This window comes from Anomaloglossus baeobatrachus, chromosome 1, assembly GCF_048569485.1.
Source record: "Anomaloglossus baeobatrachus isolate aAnoBae1 chromosome 1, aAnoBae1.hap1, whole genome shotgun sequence".
NCBI lineage: Eukaryota > Metazoa > Chordata > Amphibia > Anura > Aromobatidae > Anomaloglossus > Anomaloglossus baeobatrachus.
Genome location: NC_134353.1, coordinates 322,909,527 through 322,933,846, shown reverse-complemented (window position 1 = coordinate 322,933,846; position 24,320 = coordinate 322,909,527). Strand labels below are relative to the sequence as shown.

The following is a 24,320-nucleotide window of genomic DNA, read 5'->3' as shown; positions in this document are numbered from 1 at the left end:
CTGTGTAAGTGTGTGGAACCACGAGGCGCAGAATGACTCAAACACAGTCTAGGCAGTCTTTCAGGGTTTTTACTTACAGTTGATGGCAGGGTGAGTAACCCGGGCGTATCTGAGATGAACCAGGCTGGAACCAGGTATCCTTCCGGCTGGCTGATGAGGGTGACTACCAACTCGCCTTCCTTAGCCCTTTGTGTTTTTGTGGTGACCCCGACTTGAAGTCCCTACGGGGGTCACCCAGGGAAGTTGCTGCTGCCTGTTCTCCCCTCGTTTCGGCCCATTTGCTTGTAGCCTGGACCAGGTCACTCCAGCTGCTTGCCTCCTGTGAACTATGGGCCCTCTCATTGCTACGTGACTGCGGACTCTGTGGTGGTATGGTGTGGGTCTGAAGTGCCCCCACCGGCAGGTTTGGCAGAAGAAAGGTGAATCTATCTCTGCACTGGGACCTGTTATCCTTGCGGGTCTGGTACCTCCCTGGCAGTCCCCTTACTCTGCCACTCTGTTGCTCTCTCTAGCCTTGGGTGGATTTTGGGTGGCACTACCAGGTGACCGATCTCCCCCGTCGGTAGTCACTGCGCGTATTTTGTCAGATTGTGACAGACTCCAGGGTCTGCTGCATGCGACTGCTCTCCCTGAGCTGCACTCACTAACTGGCTCACTACTTCCTCCTCTCCTGTTCTTGCCTACACAACCTAGCAACCAGGCTCTCTACCACACCCCTTGAGTGGACATGGAGGCCATGCCCCCTCCTGGATTCCCCAGGGGTCCTCCGAAAGGTAGATGTGTGAGACCTGATTACTATGCGCCTGTGTAGTCACATCTCGGTCAGCGTTCTGGATTACCTGTATTGTACTGCCCCCAGCATGGGTACAGTACTCAGTGGTGCCTGGCCAGGTCAGGGGCGCCACATTCCCCCTTAGTTATCACCAGCACATCCTCGGGCTGAAAGACAACATTTTAAAATGCATAAAACATATAAAACATATAAAACATTTTAAAACCATCAGGTACTATACATCACCACCCTCCACCCACAAGTCCGTTAACCCACCCAAAACCCTCTCAGGAGGCAGGTCACCGGGGTCCTTTTGGTAACCAGGTCTGGGCCATCCGCTTCCCCAGACCTTTCCTCGAATCTTCCTCTCCCGTCGAGCCGCGCCTTCGGCCACTTCTGGCAGGATGTAGAGGCGGCTTTCGTGGTCTGGTGCTTTCAGGGTATACCTGGCCTGGTGGAGCCGTGCCTTCAGCCTCTTCTGACAGGATGTAGAGGCGGCCTCCACAATTGGTGCTGACCAGGTACCCCCTTTGTGGTGGAGAGCCAGGCCCCATAAACAGGCGTGCTCTCTGGTCACAGGCGAGCCAGGCCCCTAAACATGCTGGCTCTGGTGGTGGTACCATTCAAGGTAACTATACACACTGCGAGAGTTTGTGGCTATGGCCAGTTCATAGCCTATGGTCCTTATTTTTCAAAGTGCAAAAAGGGGTTTCTCACATTAGTCTATGTGGGTGCATTTCTTTAACTTTTCAACGTTGCAAACTTTTCAAACTGCTGTACTTTTCTTTACTTCCTTACATGGATTCCTTCTCACCAGGGCTTTGGCTTGTAGGGCTGTGGCACCTGTCATTCTCCACATTTCTGTCGTCGTCATCAGTAATATCTTCCATTGGTTCTTTGTCTTTACCTTCTATTTCTGTTTCTGTGTCTTTTTCTTGTTCTGTTCTTTCTTCATCTTTATCTTGTTCTGTTATTTTATCTGTTGTTACTGTAGACTTTGTGGTAGGCTGAGTGGAAACTGCTGGGCTACAGTATGGATTTCTAGGGCATGGCACCACATCCAGTGCATACCAGCCGCGTTCACCTTGGTGCTTTGTGAACTCGACCAGATCTCTCATCTGCAAGTTTCTTCCTGGATGTCCTCTTGGCAAGTGGGCTCTCACATCTCTCCGGCTGACAAAGATTCCTTCTCTGACACCAGGTGCGACTATGAAGCCGTATCCACTTTTCAAATTGAACTCCTCCACAACTCCATGGCAAAAAGGACCTCTGACCTGGGATTTAGCTCTCCTTAAAGACTGCTTCTCCTCCAAGTCTCTGGCTGTTACTTCGTCCTTCCGATCTGGAGACTGCTGAGCAGGGGAAAACTTCGTTCTGCTGCGGCACCGTGTCTTGTGGGCTGGATTCTACTGGACTGCCACCTCACTGCTTGCAGGCTCCCAGGTGACGTACATACTGGGCATGAAGACAGTCAGCTCTTCTTCAGCAGGGGGTGTCGGGCTCTCCTCCCAGCGGGAATACGGCAGCATCTCTGGCTCTGGGCCTGATGCTGCATCCACTGCTGATGGGTCTGGGGTCAGCTCCTCAGCCTCATGGCCTCCCCTCCCCCTTAGTTCTTCTGAGCACTCCTCTTGTGGCAGCGCTGGGGATGTATTTTCATCAGCATGCCAGGGCGGTGGGCTCTTTGCCACAGACATCACTGAGGACACTCTGGGTGAGCGCCAGGGGAGCAGATAGCGGTCCACCATCTCTTTGGGGAACCGCGCCTCTAAGTCCGCTTTAAAGTTCAGGTACTCTGGATCTGCTCTTTCCGGCGGGGACGTGGGACCCGATTCCTTAGACTGGGGAGCGGTGTCTGCTCTGGCCTTGCAGGCCAGGGTAGATGGCCTTGCGGCCTTGTCTTGGCGGGCCGAGCCTGGCGTGGCGGCGGCCTGGTCTTGGCGGGCCGCGCCCAGCATGGCGGCGGCCTGGTCTTGGCGGGCCGAGCCTGGCATGGCTGCGGCCTGGTGTTGGCGGGCCGAGCCTGGCGTGGCTGAAGCCTGGTCTTGGCGGGCCGAGCCTGCCGTGGCTGTGGCCTGGTCTTGGCGGGCCGCGCCCAGCATGGCTGCGGCCTGGGTCGGCATCGCTCCTGCTGCGTGGATGGGCATTGCTGCTGCTGCGGGACCTTGGCGGACTGCACCTGGTGTGGTTGCGGCCTGAGTCGGCGTCACCGCACCGGGCGTCTCTCCGGGGACGTGGCAGTGGGGATCGGGGCACCCGCGCAGGCAGGGGCATCAGCTGACTCACCCCTCGGTGGCATCTCAGGTGTCCGGGTAGTCGCTGCTCCTCGCGTCGCTTGCCTTGCCGTCCACTTCTCATGGGCCCAGGCAATTCTACCAATCTCTCTGAGCTCTGCGCATCCTTCCCGGATCTGCTGCATCACCTTCGCCTCCAGCCTTTCACACCACTGGTCCAGCTCCCATTCCCACCAGGAAGCGGAGCCTAGCTCTAGGTCGCTGCGTGTGAACGCCATTTTCTGTGCTCTCAGCAGTGCTTCTGCACGACCTTCCACCTTTGCTTCCTGCTGCAGACTTGTGGCTTCCTCTCCTTCCCGCCATCTCTGCACACCTCCGCTCTCATCACTTGCGAGGTCAGGACCCTGCAGGGGTTCTCCGGGTAGCTACACCTCTTCGTGGGCGGTAACTTCTTCTACCGCGGGCTCCTGTTGTTCTTTGGCGTGCTTTTCATGGTGGCAATATGGCGGCGCTTCTAATTATTCGAGCGGACCGCCCAGGCACATGGTCACCTGTCTGTACAGGTCTAGTCCTTATCCTGTTCGTGACGCCAGATGTGAAGCCCCGCAGATGTTGTGTCGGTGCTGGTGCATTACCTTCAGGGACTCCACGTGGATGAACAGTCTGGTCACAGGTAGGGAACCTTCTCTTTAGGATTTTCGTGACGCCACTCTCGGTATTGCGGTCAGGGTGACCGCCACTGCAGATTAAGGGGTGCCTGGGGCTGATGTTGGGTGCAGTCAGTTGTAGTGGCCTCCCGAGAGTGAGGCAAGCCCCAGGGCCTTGTGTAAGTGTGTGGAACCACAAGGCGCAGAATGACTCAAACACAGTCCAGGCAGTCTTTCAGGGTTTTTACTCACAGTTGATGGCAGTGTGAGTAACCCGGGCGTAGCTGAGATGAACCAGGCTGGAACCAGGTATCCTTCCGGCTGGCTGATGAGGGTTACTACCAACTCGCCTTCCTTAGCCCTTTGTGTTTTTGTGGTGACCCCGACTTCAAGTCCCTACGGGGGCACCCAGGGAAGTTGCTGCTGCCTGTTCTCCCCTCATTTCGGCCCGTTTGCTTGTAGCCTGGACCAGGTCACTCCAGCTGCTTGCCTCCTGTGAACTATGGGCCCTCTCTTTGCTACGTGGCTGCGGACTCTGTGGTGGTATGGTGTGGGTCTGAAGTGCCCCCACCGGCAGGTTTGGCAGGAGAAAGGTGAATCTATCTCTGCACTGGGACCTGTTACCCTTGCGGGCCTGGCAGTCCCTTACTCTGCCACTCCGTTGCTCTCTCTAGCCTTGAGTGGATTTCGGGTGGCACTACCCGGTGACCGATCTCCCCCGTCGGTAGTCACTGCGCGTACGTTGTCAGATTGTGACAGACTCCAGGGTCTGCTGCATGTGACTGCTCTCCCTGAGCTGCACTCACTAATTGGCTCACTACTTCCTCCTCTCCTGTTCTTGCCTACGCAACCTAGCAACCAGGCATGGGTACAGTACTCAATGGTGCCTGACCAGGTCAGGGGTGCCACAATGGTGTCAGGGAGCTACATTTCATTGTGAATTCATTATACCATCACATGTACTACTCTATATTGAAAGAGAACATGCTCCCATGACTCCATGCCCTTGGTAGATGTGCACTTTTACAACAAGACAATGACCAAAACACATATCTAAAGCCACTTTCACACTGCGATCTGATCTCTGAACCCCTCGCAAGATAGGTTTTGGACGTATGCACCGACGGGGCCATTAACTATAATGGTGCAGATGGAGTTACTGTGTGCTCTGTCAGCCACCATTTTCAGGAATATACGCTTTTCGGAAGCAGGCACCGAGACATAAGTTTGGATGGAAGCCTGGATGGGACCACTGAATGGAGATCAGAACGCAGTGTGAAAGCGGCCTTAGGCCACTGCTGTATTTCTGAAAAAGATCAGGGTGAAAGTGATAAAGTGATCAGCTATGTCTTCTAATCTTTTTTTTTTTAAATCAGATACTTTTTTATTAAAACAGAATACATACAACAGAATAACAAATCGGCATCCAAATTAAATTTATCACATCTATTACCCCTTTAACTCCCCCTCCCGCCCCCTCCCCCACCCCGGCAGCAACACTTCTCCCCTATACTACATCCCATATAGTACACACTTATAATACCCTCCAACTGCAGTATAGCAACCATCCCGTTCACCTCTATGTGCAGGAGGAACAACTAGTAACACAAATAAAACAAAACACACACATCAGAGGTCTCAGACGGCTATCCCCGTCCCATATCAGTTTACTGGTCCATCACTCGTCCTATCCGCATTGCAGCCAAGGAGACCATAGCTTCTCAAACATTTTAACATTCCCCCTTCTTTCATACACTCCCTGTTCCAGCTGAAGAATACATTTCACCCTTTTAATGTACTCTCCCCTGGTCGGGGGGTCTTTTTTAATCCAGGACCTGGCGATTAGCTTTCTTGCTGCATACAGCAGCCTAGCAATGGCAATTTTCATAGTATTTTCCACCCCAAGCTCCTCAACATATCCCAATAGGCATATCACTGGTTCCCTGGGGAGGACACACCCATATGTTCTTCCTATCATTGTGGATAACCTTAGTCCAAAAGGAGACCAGTCTCGGACAAGACCACATCATATGAAAAATACCTGCGTCAGATCCCTGACACCTTGGACACTCCGAATTCCTTTTCAACCGCATTTTAAACATCAGTAAGGGAGACCTATATACCCGGTGAATCACGTATAGGTGAGATAGTCTGGCCGGTTCGCTCATGGAAAGTTTAGGGACATACTCTAAGATACTCTCCCACACCTCCTCCGTTATCGGCCCAACTTCCTCCTCCCATTTAGATTTAGTTTTAATTGGGTAGTCTAAAAGAAAGGTATGTAATATATCTTTATACGTGCCAGAAATGATCCCTTTAGTGCTTCCTCCGCCCTTACACACATACTCCAGTACCAGGTCAGTCTGTATGGCCACACTTTGTTTAGCCGCTTGGGCTGCAATTGCATGTTTTAATTGACTGTAGTGGAGCCAGCCGGACGCCGGTAACTGAAACTCACTCTGTAACTGTGGGAACGATTTCACAATTCCCCCGTCCAATATCTGATGCTATGTCTTCTAATCTAAACTCAATCGAAAACCTATGGGGAATTCTGAAGAGATAAGTTGAGCATCACTCTCCAGCCAGCATCCAGGCGCTAAAAAAAAAGTTGTTTTTGAAGAATGGTAAAAGATAGATGGAGCAACTTGTTCACTCCATGCCTAGAATACTTAGAACTGCTGTCCTTAAAAATCATGTTGGTCATACAAAATATTAGAGTTGCAAAAAATAACCCATCACTGAGCCCCAGATACCTAAATATGAGAATGGTATGGGCTTTGGAAAATGGCGCAAAAAGTAAGGCACTTATTTTGGACAAACTTCTGAATTTTTTTAACTCAACCCCTTAGATAAAAGTAAACCTATATGTGAAGCCCCACGGGTGTCGTATCGGTGCATACCTTCAGGGACTCCACGTAGCTGGTGCTGATCACAGGTAGGGAATCTTCGGTTTTGATCGTGACGCCACTCTCAGTATTGCGGCCAGTAGGGACCGCCACTGCAGGTTGAGGGTCGCCTGGGGCTGATGGTATGTGCAGTTAGTTGGAATAGCCTCCTGAGAGTGAGGCAAGCCCCAGGGCCCGATGTAGGTTTGTAGTACCACAAGTCGCAGAATGACTCACACAGGCAGAGCTGTCTTTCAAGGGCTTTACTCACATTTGATGGCAGGGTGAGTAGCCCGGGCGTAGCTGGGATGAACCAGATGGGAACCAGGTATCCTTCAGGCTGACTTTATGAGGGTGACTACTGACTCGCCTTCCTTAGCCCTTGGTGGTTTGGGGTGACCCCGACTTTGAGTCCCTATGGGGGTCACCCAGGGAAGTTGCTGAAGCCTCACTCCCCCTTTTGGTTGCCGTTTGCTTGTTCCCCGGACCAGGCCACTCCAGCTGCTTGCCTCCTGTGACCTATGGGCCCTCACTGCGGTTACGTGGCTGCGGCTTTTGTGGTGTTGTGGTGTGGGCTTTGAGAGCCCCACACCGGCAGGTTTAGCAGAAGAAAGCTGGATCTATCTTCGCTTCGGGATCTGCCGCCCGGTTGGGCCTGGTGCTCTCTAGCAGTCTCCTTACTTCCCACTCCGTGCTTTCTCTCTAGCTGAAGCTGGCTTTCAGGTAGCACTCCTAGTTGACCGTTCTCCCCCGTCAGTAGCCACTGCGCGGGCGCTGTTAGACAGCAACAGCCCCACAGGTCTGCTCCTCACCGAGCCCTCTGGAGTTCTCTGCTCTAACTCACTCACTGTTCCTCCTCTCCTGTTCTTGCCTACGCCACCTAGCAACCAGACTCTCTTACCACACCCCTTGAGAGGAGATGGAGGCTTTTGGCCCCCTCCACTATTCCAGTGAAGGTCAAGGCTTTTCCCCCTCCTGGGATCCCCAGGGGTCCTCTCATGGGTACATGTGTGAGAGCTGATTACTATGCGCCTGTGTACCACACCCCTGTCAGCCTTCTGGATTACCTGTATTGTACTGTCCCCAGCACGGGTGCAGTACTCAGTGGTGCCTGACCAGGTCAGGGGCGCCACATTCCCCCTTAGTTATCACCAGCACGTCCTCGGGCTGCAAGACAACATTTTAAAATGCATAAAACATTAAAACATGTAAAACATTTAAAAGCACCAGGTACCATACATCACCACCCTCCACCCACAAGTCCGTTAACCCACCCAAAACCCTTTCACGTTGGCCGCGACTTCAGCCACTTCTGGCAGGATGTAGAGGCGGCTTACATGGGCTGGTGGTTTCAGGGTATACCTGGCCTGGTGGATCCGCGCCTTTAGCCTCTTCTGGCAGGATGCAGAGGCGGCCTCCACAGTTGGTGCTGACCAGGTACCCTCTTTGTGGTGGAGAGCCAGGCCCCATAAACAGGCATGCTCTCTGGTCGCAGGTGAGCCAAGGCCCTATATACGGACGGGCTCCTCCTGGTTGCAGACGAGCCAAGCCCCTAAACAGGCTGACTCTGGTGGTGGTGGTGCCCTTTTGGTGTAACTATTTACACTGCGAGAGTTTGTGGCTATAGCCAGTTCATAGCCTTAAGGTTTATGGTTTTCTCACAATAGTTTTTGTGGGCACATCTCTTAAACGTAAACGTTGCAAAACAAAACTTTTCAAACTTCAACTGGTAACTTCTTTCTTTACTTTACTCTACTCCTCTTTACCAGGGCTTGAGCCTGTATGGCGGTGGCACCTGCTGCTTTCCTGCTCTCTGTCGTCGTCTGTGGTCGTCTCATCCGTAGGTTCTTTTTCTCTGCTTTGTCTTCCTTCTCTTTCTTTAGGACTTTGTGTTACGTCCAGGGCATACAATCCTCTTTCACCTTGATGCATAGTAAACTGGACTGAATCTCCCATCTTTAGATTTCTGCCAGGGTGTCCTCTAGGCAGATGAGCTCTCACATCTCTTCTGTTGACAAATATCCCTTCTTTGATACCAGGTGCTACGATGAATCCATATCCACTTCTCAGATTAAAATCCTCCACTACTCCTCTGAAAAGGGGTCCTCTGGCCTGGGCTTTGGACCTTCTCAGGGCTCGTTTTTCTTGCAGGTCTCTGGCGGTGACTTCTCTCTGCTCTGGAGATGACGGTGCAGAGGATAGTTGCGTTCTGTTGCGGTGTGTCTTACGGGCTGGATTCTGTAGGGTGCAGCTCACAAACTCCCAGGTAAGGCTTTTGGGCAGATCTTCTTCTGCAGATGGTGTCAGGTCTTCCTCATCCCAGCGAGAATAAGGCAGCATCTCTGGCTCTGGGTATGGCTCTGGAGTCAGCCCCTCAACCTCCTGGCCTCCTCCCCCCCTTAGTTCTTCCTGGCACTCCTTGGGTAGCAGTGCTGGGGATGGACTTCTTTCTGCCGGCCCAGGTGGGGAACTCTTTGCCGTGGTTGCTGCGGGAGCCGTCGGGATACTCTTTGGGGTGTGCGGAGGGAGCATGTACCGCTCCACCATCTCCCGTGGGAACTTAGCTTCCAGGTCGGCTTTTAGCTGCCAGTATGCGGAGTCCTCACCTACCAGGGATTGCCTAGCAGGGACTTCCTGAACCTGGGGAGCCTTGTCTGCTCTGGCCTTGCGGGCCGGGGTAAATGGTACGTCAGCCTTGTCTTGGCGGGCCGCGCCTGGCATGGCGGCGGCCTGGTCTTGGCGGGCCGCGCCTGGCATGGCGGCGGCCTGGTCTTGGCGGGCCGCGCCCTGTATGGCGGCGGCCTGGTCTTGGCGGGCCGCGCCCTGTATGGCGGCGGCCTGGATCGGCGTCGCAGCTGCGATGGGATCCGTGCAGGCTGGGCTGGGCGTCGCTGCAGGGACCGGGTCTTGGTGGGCCGAGCAGGGCATCGCTGCGGCGGCCGGGGCTTGGCGGGCCGAGCAGGGCATCGCTGCGGCGGCCGGGTCTTGGCGGGCCGAGCAGGGCATCGCTGAGGCGGCCGGGTCTTGGCGGGCCGAGTAGGGCATCGCTGCGGCGGCCGGGTCTTGGCGGGCCGAGCAGGGCATCGCTGCGGCGGCCGGGTCTTGGCGGGCCGAGCAGGGCATCGCTGCGGCGGCCGGGTCTTGGCGGGCCGAGCAGGGCATCGCTGCGGTGGCCGGGTTTTGGCGGGCCGCACCTGGCGTGGCTGCGGCCTGGTTCAGCGTCGCCGCACCGGGCGCCTCTTCAGGGACCGCGGGCGTGGCAGTAGGGGTCGGGGCACTTGCGCTAGCCGGGGCATCACTCGACTCACCCATCGTTGGCAGCATCGGGGTCTGAGTTGTCACCGCCCGATCTGGCACTCGGTGCGCGGCTCTCTCCTCGTAGGCCCGAACCGCCGCGGTCATCCATAGGAACTCCTCGCGTCCCTCTCTGATCAGCCTTCCGACCCTGGCTTCTAGTTGATCGCAGAACTCGGCAAGCTCCCGACACCACCAGGCAGCGGAGCCTGGCTCTGGATCTCTGCTCTCAGACGCCATCTTCATTAGCAAGCTGCTGGCTTCTCTCCTGCTCCGCCGTCTCCGGACGCTTCCGCTCTCTTCGCTGGCAAGCTCAGAACTCTGCAGGGGATCTCTGGGTAGCCGCACCTCTTCGTGGGCGGTAACTTCTTCCAGCGCGGGCTGCTGTTGTTTTTCAGCGCGCTTTTCATGGTGGCAATATGGCGGCGCTTCCAATTTTTCAAGCGGACCGCCTAGGCACATGGTCACCTGTCTGAACAGGTCTAGTCCTTATCCTGTTCGTGACGCCAGAAGATGTGAAGCCCCACGGGTGTCGTATCGGTGCATACCTTCAGGGACTCCACGTAGCTGGTGCTGATCACAGGTAGGGAATCTTCGGTTTTGATCGTGACGCCACTCTCAGTATTGCGGCCAGTAGGGACCGCCACTGCAGGTTGAGGGTCGCCTGGGGCTGATGGTATGTGCAGTTAGTTGGAATAGCCTCCTGAGAGTGAGGCAAGCCCCAGGGCCCGATGTAGGTTTGTAGTACCACAAGTCGCAGAATGACTCACACAGGCAGAGCTGTCTTTCAAGGGCTTTACTCACATTTGATGGCAGGGTGAGTAGCCCGGGCGTAGCTGGGATGAACCAGATGGGAACCAGGTATCCTTCAGGCTGACTTTATGAGGGTGACTACTGACTCGCCTTCCTTAGCCCTTGGTGGTTTGGGGTGACCCCGACTTTGAGTCCCTATGGGGGTCACCCAGGGAAGTTGCTGAAGCCTCACTCCCCCTTTTGGTTGCCGTTTGCTTGTTCCCCGGACCAGGCCACTCCAGCTGCTTGCCTCCTGTGACCTATGGGCCCTCACTGCGGTTACGTGGCTGCGGCTTTTGTGGTGTTGTGGTGTGGGCTTTGAGAGCCCCACACCGGCAGGTTTAGCAGAAGAAAGCTGGATCTATCTTCGCTTCGGGATCTGCCGCCCGGTTGGGCCTGGTGCTCTCTAGCAGTCTCCTTACTTCCCACTCCGTGCTTTCTCTCTAGCTGAAGCTGGCTTTCAGGTAGCACTCCTAGTTGACCGTTCTCCCCCGTCAGTAGCCACTGCGCGGGCGCTGTTAGACAGCAACAGCCCCACAGGTCTGCTCCTCACCGAGCCCTCTGGAGTTCTCTGCTCTAACTCACTCACTGTTCCTCCTCTCCTGTTCTTGCCTACGCCACCTAGCAACCAGACTCTCTTACCACACCCCTTGAGAGGAGATGGAGGCTTTTGGCCCCCTCCACTATTCCAGTGAAGGTCAAGGCTTTTCCCCCTCCTGGGATCCCCAGGGGTCCTCTCATGGGTACATGTGTGAGAGCTGATTACTATGCGCCTGTGTACCACACCCCTGTCAGCCTTCTGGATTACCTGTATTGTACTGTCCCCAGCACGGGTGCAGTACTCAGTGGTGCCTGACCAGGTCAGGGGCGCCACATATACATGTTTGGTTTCTATGAACACGAACTTGTACTGACCTGAGGCATCACACCGACAGATCCGATTTACCATATAGTGAACACGGTGAATAAAATATCCCAAAAACAATCGTGCAATTGCAGTTTTTTGCAATTTTTCTGCACTTGGAATTTTTTTGCTGTTTTCCAGTACACTATATTATCAAATTCATGGTTTCTTTAAAAAGTACAACTCGTCCCACAAAAAATAAGCCCTTATATGGCAAGTACCATCAAGAGGAACAAGGGAGGAGAGAGAATCCAGCACCAATGTAGTAAAAGTATTTTCTTTATTCAAAAATCATAAAATGAAGATCTGACCAAGTGCAGAGTATAAATACGCTTAACGCGTTTCGGAGAAGAACAGACTCCTTATCCATCAGCAATATAATCAGAATGAGTAGCCACGGTGATATATATACCTATACGCCCCTCATCTGAGCCGGATCTATATACATAATAAACAAAATAGTGCTTACTTTATATACAACAAAAACAATACATTACAAGAGTAATAAAAATACAAACATGCAGGAATATAAAAACAATGTTAAGGCCCCGTCACACTAAGCAACATCGCTAGCAACATCGCTGCTACTGAACAACTTTTGTGACGTTGCTAGCGATGTCGCTGTGTGTGACATTCAGCAACAACCTGGCCCCTGCTGTGAGGTCGTTGGTTGTTGCTGAATGTCCTGGGCCATTTTTTAGTTGTTGCTGTCCTGCTGTGAAGCACAGATCGCTGTGTGTGACAGCGAGACAGCAACAACTAAATGTGCAGGCAGCAGGAGTCGGCTTCTGCGGAGGCTGGTAACCACAGTAAACATCGGGTAACCAAGAAGCCCTGTCCTTGGTTACCCGATATTTACCTTTGTTACTAGCCTCCGCCGCTCTCACTGTCAGTGCCGGCTCCTGCTCTGTGCACATGTAGCTGCAGGACACATCAGGTTAATTAACCCGATGTGTGCTGTAGCTAGGAGAGCAGGGAGCCAGCGCTAAGCAGTGTGCGCTGCTCCCTGCTCTGTGCACATTTAGCTGCAGTACACATCGGGTAATTAACTCGATGTGTGCTGTAACTAGGAGAGCAAGGAGCCAGCGCTCAGTGTGCGCTGCTCCCTGCTCTGTGCACATTCAGCTGCAGCACACATCGGGTAATTAACCCGATGTGTGCTGTAACTAGGAGAGCAAGGAGCCAGCACTAAGCATTGTGCGCTGCTCCCTGCTCTCTGCACGTGTAGCTGCGTGCGCTGGTAACCAAGATAAATATCGGGTTGGTTACCCGATATTTACCTTAGTTACCAAGCGCAGCATCTTCCACGTGTAGCGACGCTCCAGCGATCCCTGCCAGGTCAGGTTGCTGGTGGGATCGCTGGAGCGTCGCAGTGTGACATCTCACCAGCAACCTCCTAGCAACTTACCAGCGATCCCTATCGTTGCTGGGATCGCTGGTAAGTTGTTTAGTGTGACTGGACCTTTAGATAAACCACATTTTCATTATAATATATACGTAATAGATCATAGCATTGATTTAATTCCACTAAATAACATGCATGCGGCTTATTTAGTGGAATTAAATCAATGCTATGATCTATTACGTATATATTATAATGAAAATGTGGTTTATCTAACATTGTTTTTATATTCCTGCATGTTTATATTTTTATTACTCTTGTAATGTATTGTTTTTGTTGTATATAAAGTAAGCACTATTTTGTGGATTATGTATATAGATCCGGCTCAGATGAGGGGCGTATAGGTATATATATCACCATGGCTACTCATTCTGATTATATTGCTGATGAATAAGGAGTCTGTTCTTATCCGAAACATGTTAAGCAAATTTATACTCTGCACTTGGTCAGATCTTCATTTTATGATTTTTGAATAAAGAAAATACTTTTACTACATCGGTGCTGGATTCTCTCTCCTCCCTTGTTCCTCTTGATGGTACTGATTACTCAGCTGTGGAAGCCAAACCACTTGTTCCTTGCACCGGACCAGAGGCTGGAGATACCTGCTCTAGAGTGGTGAGCTGAACATATATTTGTTTGTGTTTTTTCCTTATATGGCAAGGTTGATGGAAAAATAAAAAAGTTACAGTTCTCGGAAGAAGGGGAGCGAAAAAAAAATCAGAAAAATGGAAAATCGCCCGGGGGTGAAAGGGGATATATGCTGTACAGTATATCCCAAAAGTGAGTACACCCCTCACATTTTTGTAAATATTATATCTTTTCATGGGACGACACTGAATATACGACACTTTCATACAATGTAAAGTAGTCAGTTTACAGCTTATATAACAGTATACATTTGCTGTGCCCTCTAAATAACTCAACAAACAGCCATTAATATCAATACTGCTGGCATCAAATGTGAGTACACCCCCTAAGTGAAAATTGTCAAATTGTGCCCAAAGTGTCAATATTTTGTGTGGCCACCATTATTTTCAAGCACTGCCTTAGCTCTCTTGAGCAAGGAGTTCACTAGAGCTTCACAGGAGCCACTGGAATCTTCTTCCATTCGTCAATGACAACATCACGGACCTCGTGGATTTTACAGAACTTGCGCTCCTTCTCCGCCCATTTGAGGATGCCCCACAAATGCTCAATAGGGTGCTAAATTGGAATACCCCTTAAAGTGTTCAAATATTCCATTCATTATTGGTATTTGTTATTGAATTTATCATAACAGTTAACGTACCATCTTCGATCATGTAGAGGTGGGCTCAGCCATGTGTCATGGTTATTTCGTAATAGGAACCATCTATGTTCACGGAAAAGGAGAAAAAAGTGGAAATGGTTAGAAATTAATAAAAGAATGATTACACATGTTTATAAAAGTCTGCAAAGGATCTTTAGACATAAAATTGTTGGAAAAGGAATTGATGGCACCACTTAAAATACAAAAGCTTTGCTTCTTTATTAGAAAGCTATTAAAACGGTATAAAAAATGTCATCACTATTTATTACAGGCTGATGTGTTTCTGACGTTCACAGCGCCTTCAATCAAAGTTATAGTTTTTTTGTTGTATTTGAGTAAAACAAAAAGATTGCTTACAAAGTCAAAGGTTTCTAGTCAATTTCATAGTCTGTATTAACACATTAAGGTGGTATAACATAAGGATTATATTTTGTTAAGCCAACCAAGTTAAAGGTAACCTTTCAGTAAAGAACCTGTAAGTAGGTTTAACTAAAGTCATCTACTTTTTAATCCTTTCTCAGTGGGCCCAGCATGTGTGAACCAGAGAGATTTCAGAATACAGTGGGTCGCAGATCAGGAACCAGACAAGGTAATGTCAGGTAACTAGGTTTTTATAATAAAAGTGAGTTGAAATGGAGAGAAAATCACAGAGATAATCGCAAAGTAAATGTAACATACACCCAGTTGGGAAAGACCGGGGCCACTGAACTGCCCCAACAATGCTATCCAATGTGTGCAGTGATTTCAGAACAAATGTGCCTAATGTGCACTCTGCCTAATGCAAGGGTGTGAGTACTACACTATAGGTGTTCTAGAAATCACTGAGTGTACAGGAAAACCTGTTGGTGGATCACCACAGTAGCTCACAAACTTATCCAAACTGTTAACCTCCCCATCCCTGTACTTAAACACACGGCAACATGCTACCCAGGTGCCAAGGTTTAATAGTAATTGCAGTATTAAATGAGGGAAAGTTCAGTTCCTTTCTAAATGGCTGAAGCTTACCTGAGCTAGTTTGGCACCAAATGCTAGCTGAGCTGTGCATACTTCCCTCCAAAAATGTGTGCACAGAGCCTGAGCTCAGGTCTTACGGTTGGAAGCACCCTCAGTTTCTTCCACTTGTCCTGGTCCAGGGATAACTGGCTAGAGGGGGATCTTTGGGTTAGTTCAAATGGAGTAGCTGGATATTTGGTGGCCAACAGTCTTCTGAAAAGGTCACCGCAGGAACGGCTATAACGAAGGGATGTCATACTGAAGACACTACAGGATGTCTTCTCTATATCAGTTCTTGGTACGATAGCAAATGCACTGCTTCCTAGGTGTGTGGCACTTGCACCGCTCATACGGTTGACAGAGCAGTCTATTTCTGGTGACCAGATTAATGATTCAGGTAAACAGGCTGAGAGCAGGTCACAGCAAGTCTGCACTCTACAGGGCTGGCTCAATAATCTCTCCTGTACATGACCTCAAAGAGTGTATTGTCCAGCCTGCTCAGAGACACCCCTGGTGGATGGGAGGTGACAGTGCAGGCATCAACTCCACTCTCTCACATGTGTCTAAAAATAATAGCTAACAAACTAGTGCCACTGCTTTATTCCGATAGTGGTGATCCCACTGGGCTTCTGGCGTCCTCTTCAAGTGGGAAGTATTAAGTGATGCCTGAAGGCAATCAGCAGCTGCTGATCAGCTGCAGCCTTAATCTTACCTATTGAGCTGGTAGTGGATTTCATGAGCCCAATGGGGGCCACCAACAGCAAAATAGAGCAATAGTAATAGTTTAGTAAGTTAATATTGTCTATTTTTATTTTTGAAACACCCTGGACCCATTGAGAAAGTTTTTAAAAGCAGTGGACAACCTTTCTAAAGTGGATCCAACAGCTGAATATGCCAACAAGAGCCATTTGGATACTATGAGCCCTTACATAGATTAATTCACTCACTACTTTACCCATAAAAATTGCTGTAACTTCTAAAAGGGACCATCAACTGTACTGAATTTGGATTGTGCATACTTTGGGTCATGAATAGTGAGAGTGCAATGAACATCAGTGACAGTGACTAGAAACATCCTCGTGCCGCGTGATCTTTCTGACTTGTTGTCCCGCCTGCCGTCTCCACTACGAAATAGACTTGTTGCACGCCTTTCTGCGCATCCATAGTTTATTTGTGGTGCTTACATTTCACTCCTGCCGAATTTCTTCTTTATTTGTTAACAATCTGCAGATACAGTTTGGAGGAGCATATTTTCATTGTGAAAATGTATTGCAAAATTGAGTGATTAAAGAGGTACCAAAGTGTTTCTATTGAAGTTTGGAGGTCGAAATCCGCCTTCAAAACATAAACATTTCTGGGTAGGCATGATGGAGGATATCGGAAAATGTCTGAGGAAACAATTCACGATGTGAACACAGTGACTTCTGGCGTCTCCACATAAATCGTTGCACAGGTTTTTCCAGGAGCAACGTATGTCATATTAATACAGTCTATGACCTCAGACATCTTGCAGAATACATTCAACAATATAGACTGGTGCGTGAAGGCATGCATGACTGCGAATGGTTGACAATTTCAAAACCTGGTTTAAAACATCAGTTTTTCTTGAAAAAAAGAATGTACAGTCCAAATTTCAGTACGATATATTGTCTCTTTTAGAAGTTACAGCAATTTTTTTGGGTTAAGTGGCGGGTGAATCACCCTATAGAATGCAATGAACACATTAATAACGGGGGGTTCCCTTTGACTCTGACTTCTAATGAGCGCTCATCAGAAGTCTCTGAATATATGATAGGGAGAACAAGTGCTGCCTACAGAAGCATTCCTAGTAGTCATTACAATGTGAAACTTACGCTCCATATGAGGCATTTAGATGTTCGACATGAGCGACACGACGTCTGTCTCTAGTAATACTTGCACCTTCTCCTGAATTTACTCCAGAAACAGTTAAGTATATCTCAGCAATTATTGGCGTGTCTGAAAGCTGTAATACTGCTGATTCATAGTCTGGTGCCTCATTCAATGTCTGTTGAATTGAGAAAAGACCATAAGAAGCAATTATTGCACTGGAACCAATAAACTATAAATCATCTCAAATTTCCATTAATTCTGTTGATCTATTGCTGGTCATCAAGCACAACAGCTCTAACTGGCGACAATAAGCTATGAATAGACGAGTAAATGACATGTCACTTCATTGAGGCAGATTCCTCCTGAAATGTGTTCCAAATTTGAAAATGTCAAAGCTAAAATGCTCCAAAACGCTGCATGTTACAATCAAAGCTTTAAAAAAACAAACAAAAAAAAACCTTTCAAAATCTAAGCATGTGCATACAACGTCTTATGGATGTCGGCGACGTATCTACATAGTTTTTGAAGCAGGAGATACTTTAGGAAAATACTAGCAAAGTTTTTCTTGAAACATCGTCTTTGTTGCTATTTTAGTTAATTTTGTGGTACGGTCTTTTTTTCTAAACTTTATGAATGGAAGTGTGGCAGATACCAAGAAGACACCGCAAGAAGAATGGGCAGGTTAGTGGCGTACTGCTAAGAGTGGCAGACCATGCCGCTACTATGGGGCCCACGAGTTGCGTGGCCTAATGCCAGTGCACTGCTCCCCCCCATGCCTGGCATTTCACTTTCAACTGCATCGGCAATCTGCATGACAGATGACAGCAATGATGGAACAGGGGGCCTTTAGCTCTTTCCTCCATAATTTTCCCTCTGTGTCTTAGCTATGATGTCTCAATGCAGCATACACATATACTAATGTGATCAGCTGGAAATGACATAACACACCAAAGCACATGGATTCAGCCCCCACAATGATAAAGGATTAAATCTGAAATGCGTATGTCTGCATGCACTGCTATTGGTGGATTTGAAATTTACCATCCTGATTCACAATTTTTTTTCACTATGTACTCAATAAAGTATAATTTTGTGAAGATTGCAGTCGCTGGAATTTCTCCTCTCCTCCCTAGGTATCCCTGATGGCACTACCAGTTTCCGTGGAATGGATTTTCATTCAAATGTGGTGAACTGACAACCTTATGCTTTTTCAATACTTTAAATGGTTGTGTGTTCATTTCCACATTATATTGAAATTAACAATTACAGTCTTAAATCTGGAAATATACTTAGAAAATATATATAGCGTAAATTAACATATGAGAAAATGAGCTTACATTTCGTATGAGCCAGCTGACGGGACTTCCACTGAATATTAGAGAGATGATGTTCTTCAACAACAAATTGTTGTCCTCTGCATCAAAATAATGTAATTGTGTCAGGTAATTATTTCTTTAGTTATACATCTGTAAGCACTGACATCAGATTATGAGAAACTTATACAATTCATGTAAATTAGAATAATATATTGAATCATAGAATCATAGAATGATACAGTTGGAAGGAGCCTCAAGGGCCATCGGGTCCAACCCCCTGTGAGTGTTCGCTGTGACCACGCTTCTGAATGCCCGGCACTTCTGGTCATGCGCAGTATGAAGCCTGATGTATGCGTCTCAGCTTTAGAGGGGTCTACTGCACATGACTAAAAGTGCTGGGCATTCAGAAGCACGGTCACAGCAAACACAGCTACGTGTGTCACCGCTGGTGATGCTGAATTGAATAGCATGTTAGTATGCCCCTGTGGCCGTACTAACATGCTAAATGGGTGACTAGTCGGGGGATATAACACCCTTGAGACTAGTCCCTGTGCTCATTAGCATAAGATAAAAGATCTTTTGAAATACTTTTTTCTAAATATTCCTTTATCTATGCTAGTGCAGTCAGGGACGGTTAGGCAGGGATTAGCAATATGCACCCAGAACTGCTCGTGGTTCTGGGTGCATATTTTACCTGACAGGTTTCCTTGAAAGAGGTTATTTCATCCAATTTTTCATATTGAACTAAACAAACAATATAATATTTGCTGCCGAGAAGAATAGAATATTTTTTTTTAATTAATTTTTCTTCTGAATTGTGGAGATATTAGCAATAAAAGTATTTAACATCTAACAAGAGAACTTTTTTGAAGTCCAAGTGGCTGTTATTAAATAGTTTTCATAGAAGGCATGTACTTCTCCCTGTATTATGCTGATCACTCATAAGTAGGCAACAATATTCAAAAGAAAGAAGAAAGTGCCCCACTAGAAGCTTAGAGAAAATTTCCCAATGTGTGAGACAGGTAATGATAGACATCACTGATCTCTTGGTCTAACCCAGAGGTCTCAAACACGCGGCACGCAGGCTGCATGCGGCCCTTCAGGTTCCTTGTTGCAGCCTGCAGGCACGTACCCCCTTGAAAATCACAGCCGGTGTAGGGGCTTTAGCAGTCACTGCTTTATTTCAGATTAACATTTTTACACAACTGCACAGTAAAGCTCTTTCTCTGCATTATTCCAGTGACAGCCCCTGGCCAATCAGGGGCATGCAGCTGATACGTATGATGTCATCTGCTTGCATCTGATTGGCTGGTGCCTGACATTGCAATAGTGTAGAGAGCACTTGACTCTGTGCTGTGGCGGCAAAACGGTCATCTGAATTTTAGATGAAACGCTGACAGCGACCACGATCTTCAAGGGGAGCTCATACCTGCGGGACGCAAGAAGCAAGGTAGAGAACGCGAAGGGAACAGAGGACAGGTGAGAAGAATGTATGAGAAGAATGTGTGTGTGTGTGTGTGTAGAATGTTACAATAGGGGACCTGGATAGAACATTGCTACTTTGTGTGTGTGTGTGTGTGTGTTTGTAAAATGGTACAATAGGGGTCCTGGATAGAACATTGCTACTTTGTGTGTGTGTGTGTGTGTGTGTGTGTGTGTGTGTTTGTAAAATGTTACAATAGGGGATCATGTTGATACATTGCTTGTGTGTGTGTGTGTGTAGAATGGCACAATAGGGGACCAGGATGGGACATTGCTAGTGTGTGTGTATCTGTAGAATGGCACAATAGGGGACCAGGATGCAACAGTGCTAGTGTGTGTGTGTGTGTGTGTGTGTGTATGTGTGTGTGTATGTGTGTGTGTGTAGAATGGCACAATAGGGGTCCAGGATGGGACATTGCTACAAGAAGAGGATTAGTAAAAGGAACATTGCTACAAGAAGAAGACCTGCATGGACACATTAGTAAAAGGGAACAAGGTTGCACACATTACTACAGGATAGGGACAAGGATCGGGCCATTAGTAAAAGGGGATAAGTAGCAGCACATTACTACAGGATGGGGCATATTACTACAGAATGGGATCAAGGAGGGGGCACATTACTATAGATTGGGCACATTACTACAGGATGGGGACAAGGATGGGGCACATTAGTAAAAGGGGACAATGTTGGGTACATTACTACAGGAAGGGGCACATTACTACAGGATGGGCATGTTACTACAAGATGGGGACAAGAATGGGGCACATTAGTTAAAGAGGACAATGCTGGGAAACATTACTACATGATGGAGAAAAACGCTGGGGCACATTTGTAAAAGGGGACAAGGATGGGCACATTACTACAGGATGGGGACAAGGATGGGGCACATTTGTAAAAGGGGACAAGGATGGGCATATTACTACAGAATGGGCTCATTACTACAGGATGGAGGCAAGGATGGGGCATATTTGTAAAAACGGCAAGGATGGGCACATCACTACAGGATGGGGACAAGGATGTGCACATTACTTCAGGAAGGGCACATTACTACAGGATTGGAACCAGGATGTGAACATTACTTCAAGAAGGGGAACAGGATGGGGGACATTATTAAAAGATGTTGGACAGAATTACTACATGGTGCTAATTGTAAAACTATATTACTTACAAGAAAGGGATAAAATGTAAAAAAAAAGCATGACATTTTTTACCATGAAAAATATTTTATATATATATATATATATATATATATATATATACACAGTGCCTACAAGTAGTATTCAACCCCCTGCAGATTTAGCAGGTTTGATAAGATGCAAATAAGTTAGAGCCTGCAAACTTCAAATAAGAGCAGGATTTATTAACAGATGCATAAATCTTACAAACCAACAAGTTATGTTGCTCAGTTAAATTTTAATAAATTTTCAACATAAAAGTGTGGGTCAATTATTATTCAACCCCTAGGTTTAAAATTTTGTGGAATAACCCTTGTTTGCAATTACAGCTAATAATCGTCTTTTATAAGACCTGATCAGGCCAGCACAGGTCTCTGGAGTTATCTTGGCCCACTCCTCCATGCAGATCTTCTCCAAGTTATCTAGGTTCTTTGGGTGTCTCATGTGGACTTTAATCTTGAGCTCCTTCCACAAGTTTTCAATTGGGTTAAGGTCAGGAGACTGACTAGGCCACTGCAACACCTTGATTTTTTTCCCTCTTGAACCAGGCCTTGGTTTTCTTGGCTGTGTGCTTTGGGTCGTTGTCTTGTTGGAAGATGAAATGACGACCCATCTTAAGATCCTTGATGGAGGAGTGGAGGTTCTTGGCCAAAATCTCCAGGTAGGCCGTGCTATCCATCTTCCCATGGATGCAGACCAGATGGCCAGGCCCCTTGGCTGAGAAACAGCCCCACAGCATGATGCTGCCACCACCATGCTTGACTGTAGGGATGGTATTCTTGGGGTCGTATGCAGTGCCATCCAGTCTCCAAACGTCACGTGTGTGGTTGGCACCAAAGATCTCGATCTTGGTCTCATCAGACCAGAGAACCTTGAACCAGTCTGTCTCAGAGTCCTCCAAGTGATCATGAGCAAACTGTAGACGAGCCTTGACATGACGCTTTGAAAGTAAAGGTACCTTACGGGCTCGTCTGGAACGGAGACCATTGCGGTGGAGTACGTTACTTATGGTATTGACTGAAACCAATGTCCCCACTGCCATGAGATCTTCCCGGAGCTCCTTCCTTGTTGTCCTTGGGTTAGCCTTGACTCTTCGGACAAGCCTGGCCTCGGCACGGGTGGAAACTTTCAAAGGCTGTCCAGGCCGTGGAAGGCTAACAGTAGTTCCATAAGCCTTCCTCTTCCGGATGATGCTCCCAACAGTGGAGACAGGTAGGCCCAACTCCTTGGAAAGGGTTTTGTACCCCTTGCCAGCCTTGTGACCCTCCACGATCTTGTCTCTGATGGCCTTGGAATGCTCCTTTGTCTTTCCCATGTTGACCAAGTATGAGTGCTGTTCACAAGTTTGGGGAGGGTCTTAATTAGTCAGAAAAGGCTGGAAAAATAGATAATTAATCCAAACATGTGAAGCTCATTGTTCTTTGTGCCTGAAATACTTCTTAATACTTTAGGGGAACCAAACAGAATTCTTGTGGTTTGAGGGGTTGAATAATAAATGACCCTCTGAATAAACTTATCACAATTTAAAAAAAAAAATAAAAAAAGAAATAACATTCTTTTTTGCTGCAGTGCATTTCACACTTCCAGGCTGATCTACAGTCCAAATGTCACAATGCCAAGTTAATTCCGAATGTGTAAACCTGCTAAATCTGCAGGGGGTTGAATACTACTTGAAGGCACTGTATATATATATATATATATATATATATATATATACACACACAAAAAGAATGCACATTTGTTATAATAAATGAGCAAAAATTGTTCAAAAACAGTGATCCAGAGGTGTAATAAATATACTGGTAACAATAAATAAAAATGTCACTTTGTCCTGCAATCAATACGGCCCCCCAATTTTTTTTTTCTATGTGTGGTCCATGCACCCAACCGAGTTTGAGACCCCTGGTCTAATTTCTTGCATGAGTAAGTGTGGGTGTAGGAGCAGTACAGCTGAGTTTAGCTGTGTCACATTTACAAACACTTCTATCAGCTATCCTGATTACCTTGTTTGACTTTGAGCTCTGATCAGACAGTGTGGAGGAAGAATAGTACAGCAAATCACAATGACATTATCATCAATGACATTGCTGTGGAGGACAACTGAAGAGTTTGTAATGTGACATAGCTAAACTCAGCTGTACTGCACCTCTCCCCATACTGATTCATGCAGGAGGTTAGACAAGGAGAACAGCGCTGTCTGCCATACATTTTAAACACTGCAGCAGCAAATAGAAGATATAAAGTTGTTAGGTAAGGTGTTGGATCAGCTCCTAAACTTGCTCCATACAAGTACACCTTACATGTATGGTGGATAACAAGAAGATGTTAAAGCTAGAAAATGGGAGACATACATTTTATTTTATTTTTTTGTAAAACAGACTAATATAGATCAAACTTTAAATGAAGAGAATTTTATTCCAACACAATTGACTCCTATACTATGTACTCATATGTATACCAGTCTGTAGCACCATATCAAAAGAAAGAAATGCAAATTAAATACCTATGATAAAACCCACATCTTTAATAATACATCTAAAAGGATGTACAACCAGGATGGGAAAACATTGGGACAAAAAATGTACACCTTGCAATCTCAATGTCTACCATAAGAGGGCAGTATATAACCATAAGTGCAAAAAGTAAAATATTTTTGTGCCTTCAGGGAGACAAAAAATATCAAACACTCAGAAAAAGATTTTTTTGCGGGTAAACAAACTTTGTATTGTGTCAGAATAAACCTGCTTATTTCAAATAACACTAAAATGTATCTTTTTATTTATATCTCTTTAAAAATCTTCACACTATGACAAACAACAAAAAATACATATACAATGAAGATTAAAAAGGGTGTCTGGATCACTTTGCTTTAGACTCTTGAGAGGTGGGTGGTAAAGAGAAAATGCACACTCTTTTTTTTGCGAAAAATATTATTACTTGAGGGGGACCAATCAAAATAGATCTATGTCCTTAGTTTTGCACTCACAAGGACTATCCCTGCCTGTCAATGGAGTACATCCTTACTTAACCGATGCCCCCATTCCTCGGCGGCTCGCCCTTGTATGACCCTTCTCTCTCCCTCTCAACCAATAATCAAAAACAAGTCTTTATAGTGATGAAGACCACCTAATTCTCTGGCACCAAGCGCATATAATATATATTCACAGTGATAATGTTTCTCAATATGGTCTTTCCCTCAGTTTCACTCCTGCCTGGCCAATGGAGTACACCCTTATTTTTTCGGTGCCCCCACTCCTCGGCGGCTGGCCCTAAGTATGGCCCTT

At 47.5% G+C, this 24,320-nt stretch overlaps 1 protein-coding gene across 1 annotated transcript in view; it reads right to left on the bottom strand.

Annotated features, from left to right (window-relative positions):
* Positions 1-24,320, bottom strand: part of LOC142298956 (N-acylethanolamine-hydrolyzing acid amidase-like) — a 109,613-nt gene that overhangs the window by 43,985 nt on the left and 41,308 nt on the right. The window contains exons 5-7 of the mRNA XM_075341804.1: positions 18,400-18,476; positions 17,065-17,237; positions 14,219-14,281 (exon numbers count right to left, since the gene is read on the bottom strand). Coding sequence (XP_075197919.1) covers positions 14,219-14,281; positions 17,065-17,237; positions 18,400-18,476 — 313 coding nt within the window. The remainder of the gene's footprint in view (positions 1-14,218; positions 14,282-17,064; positions 17,238-18,399; positions 18,477-24,320) is intronic.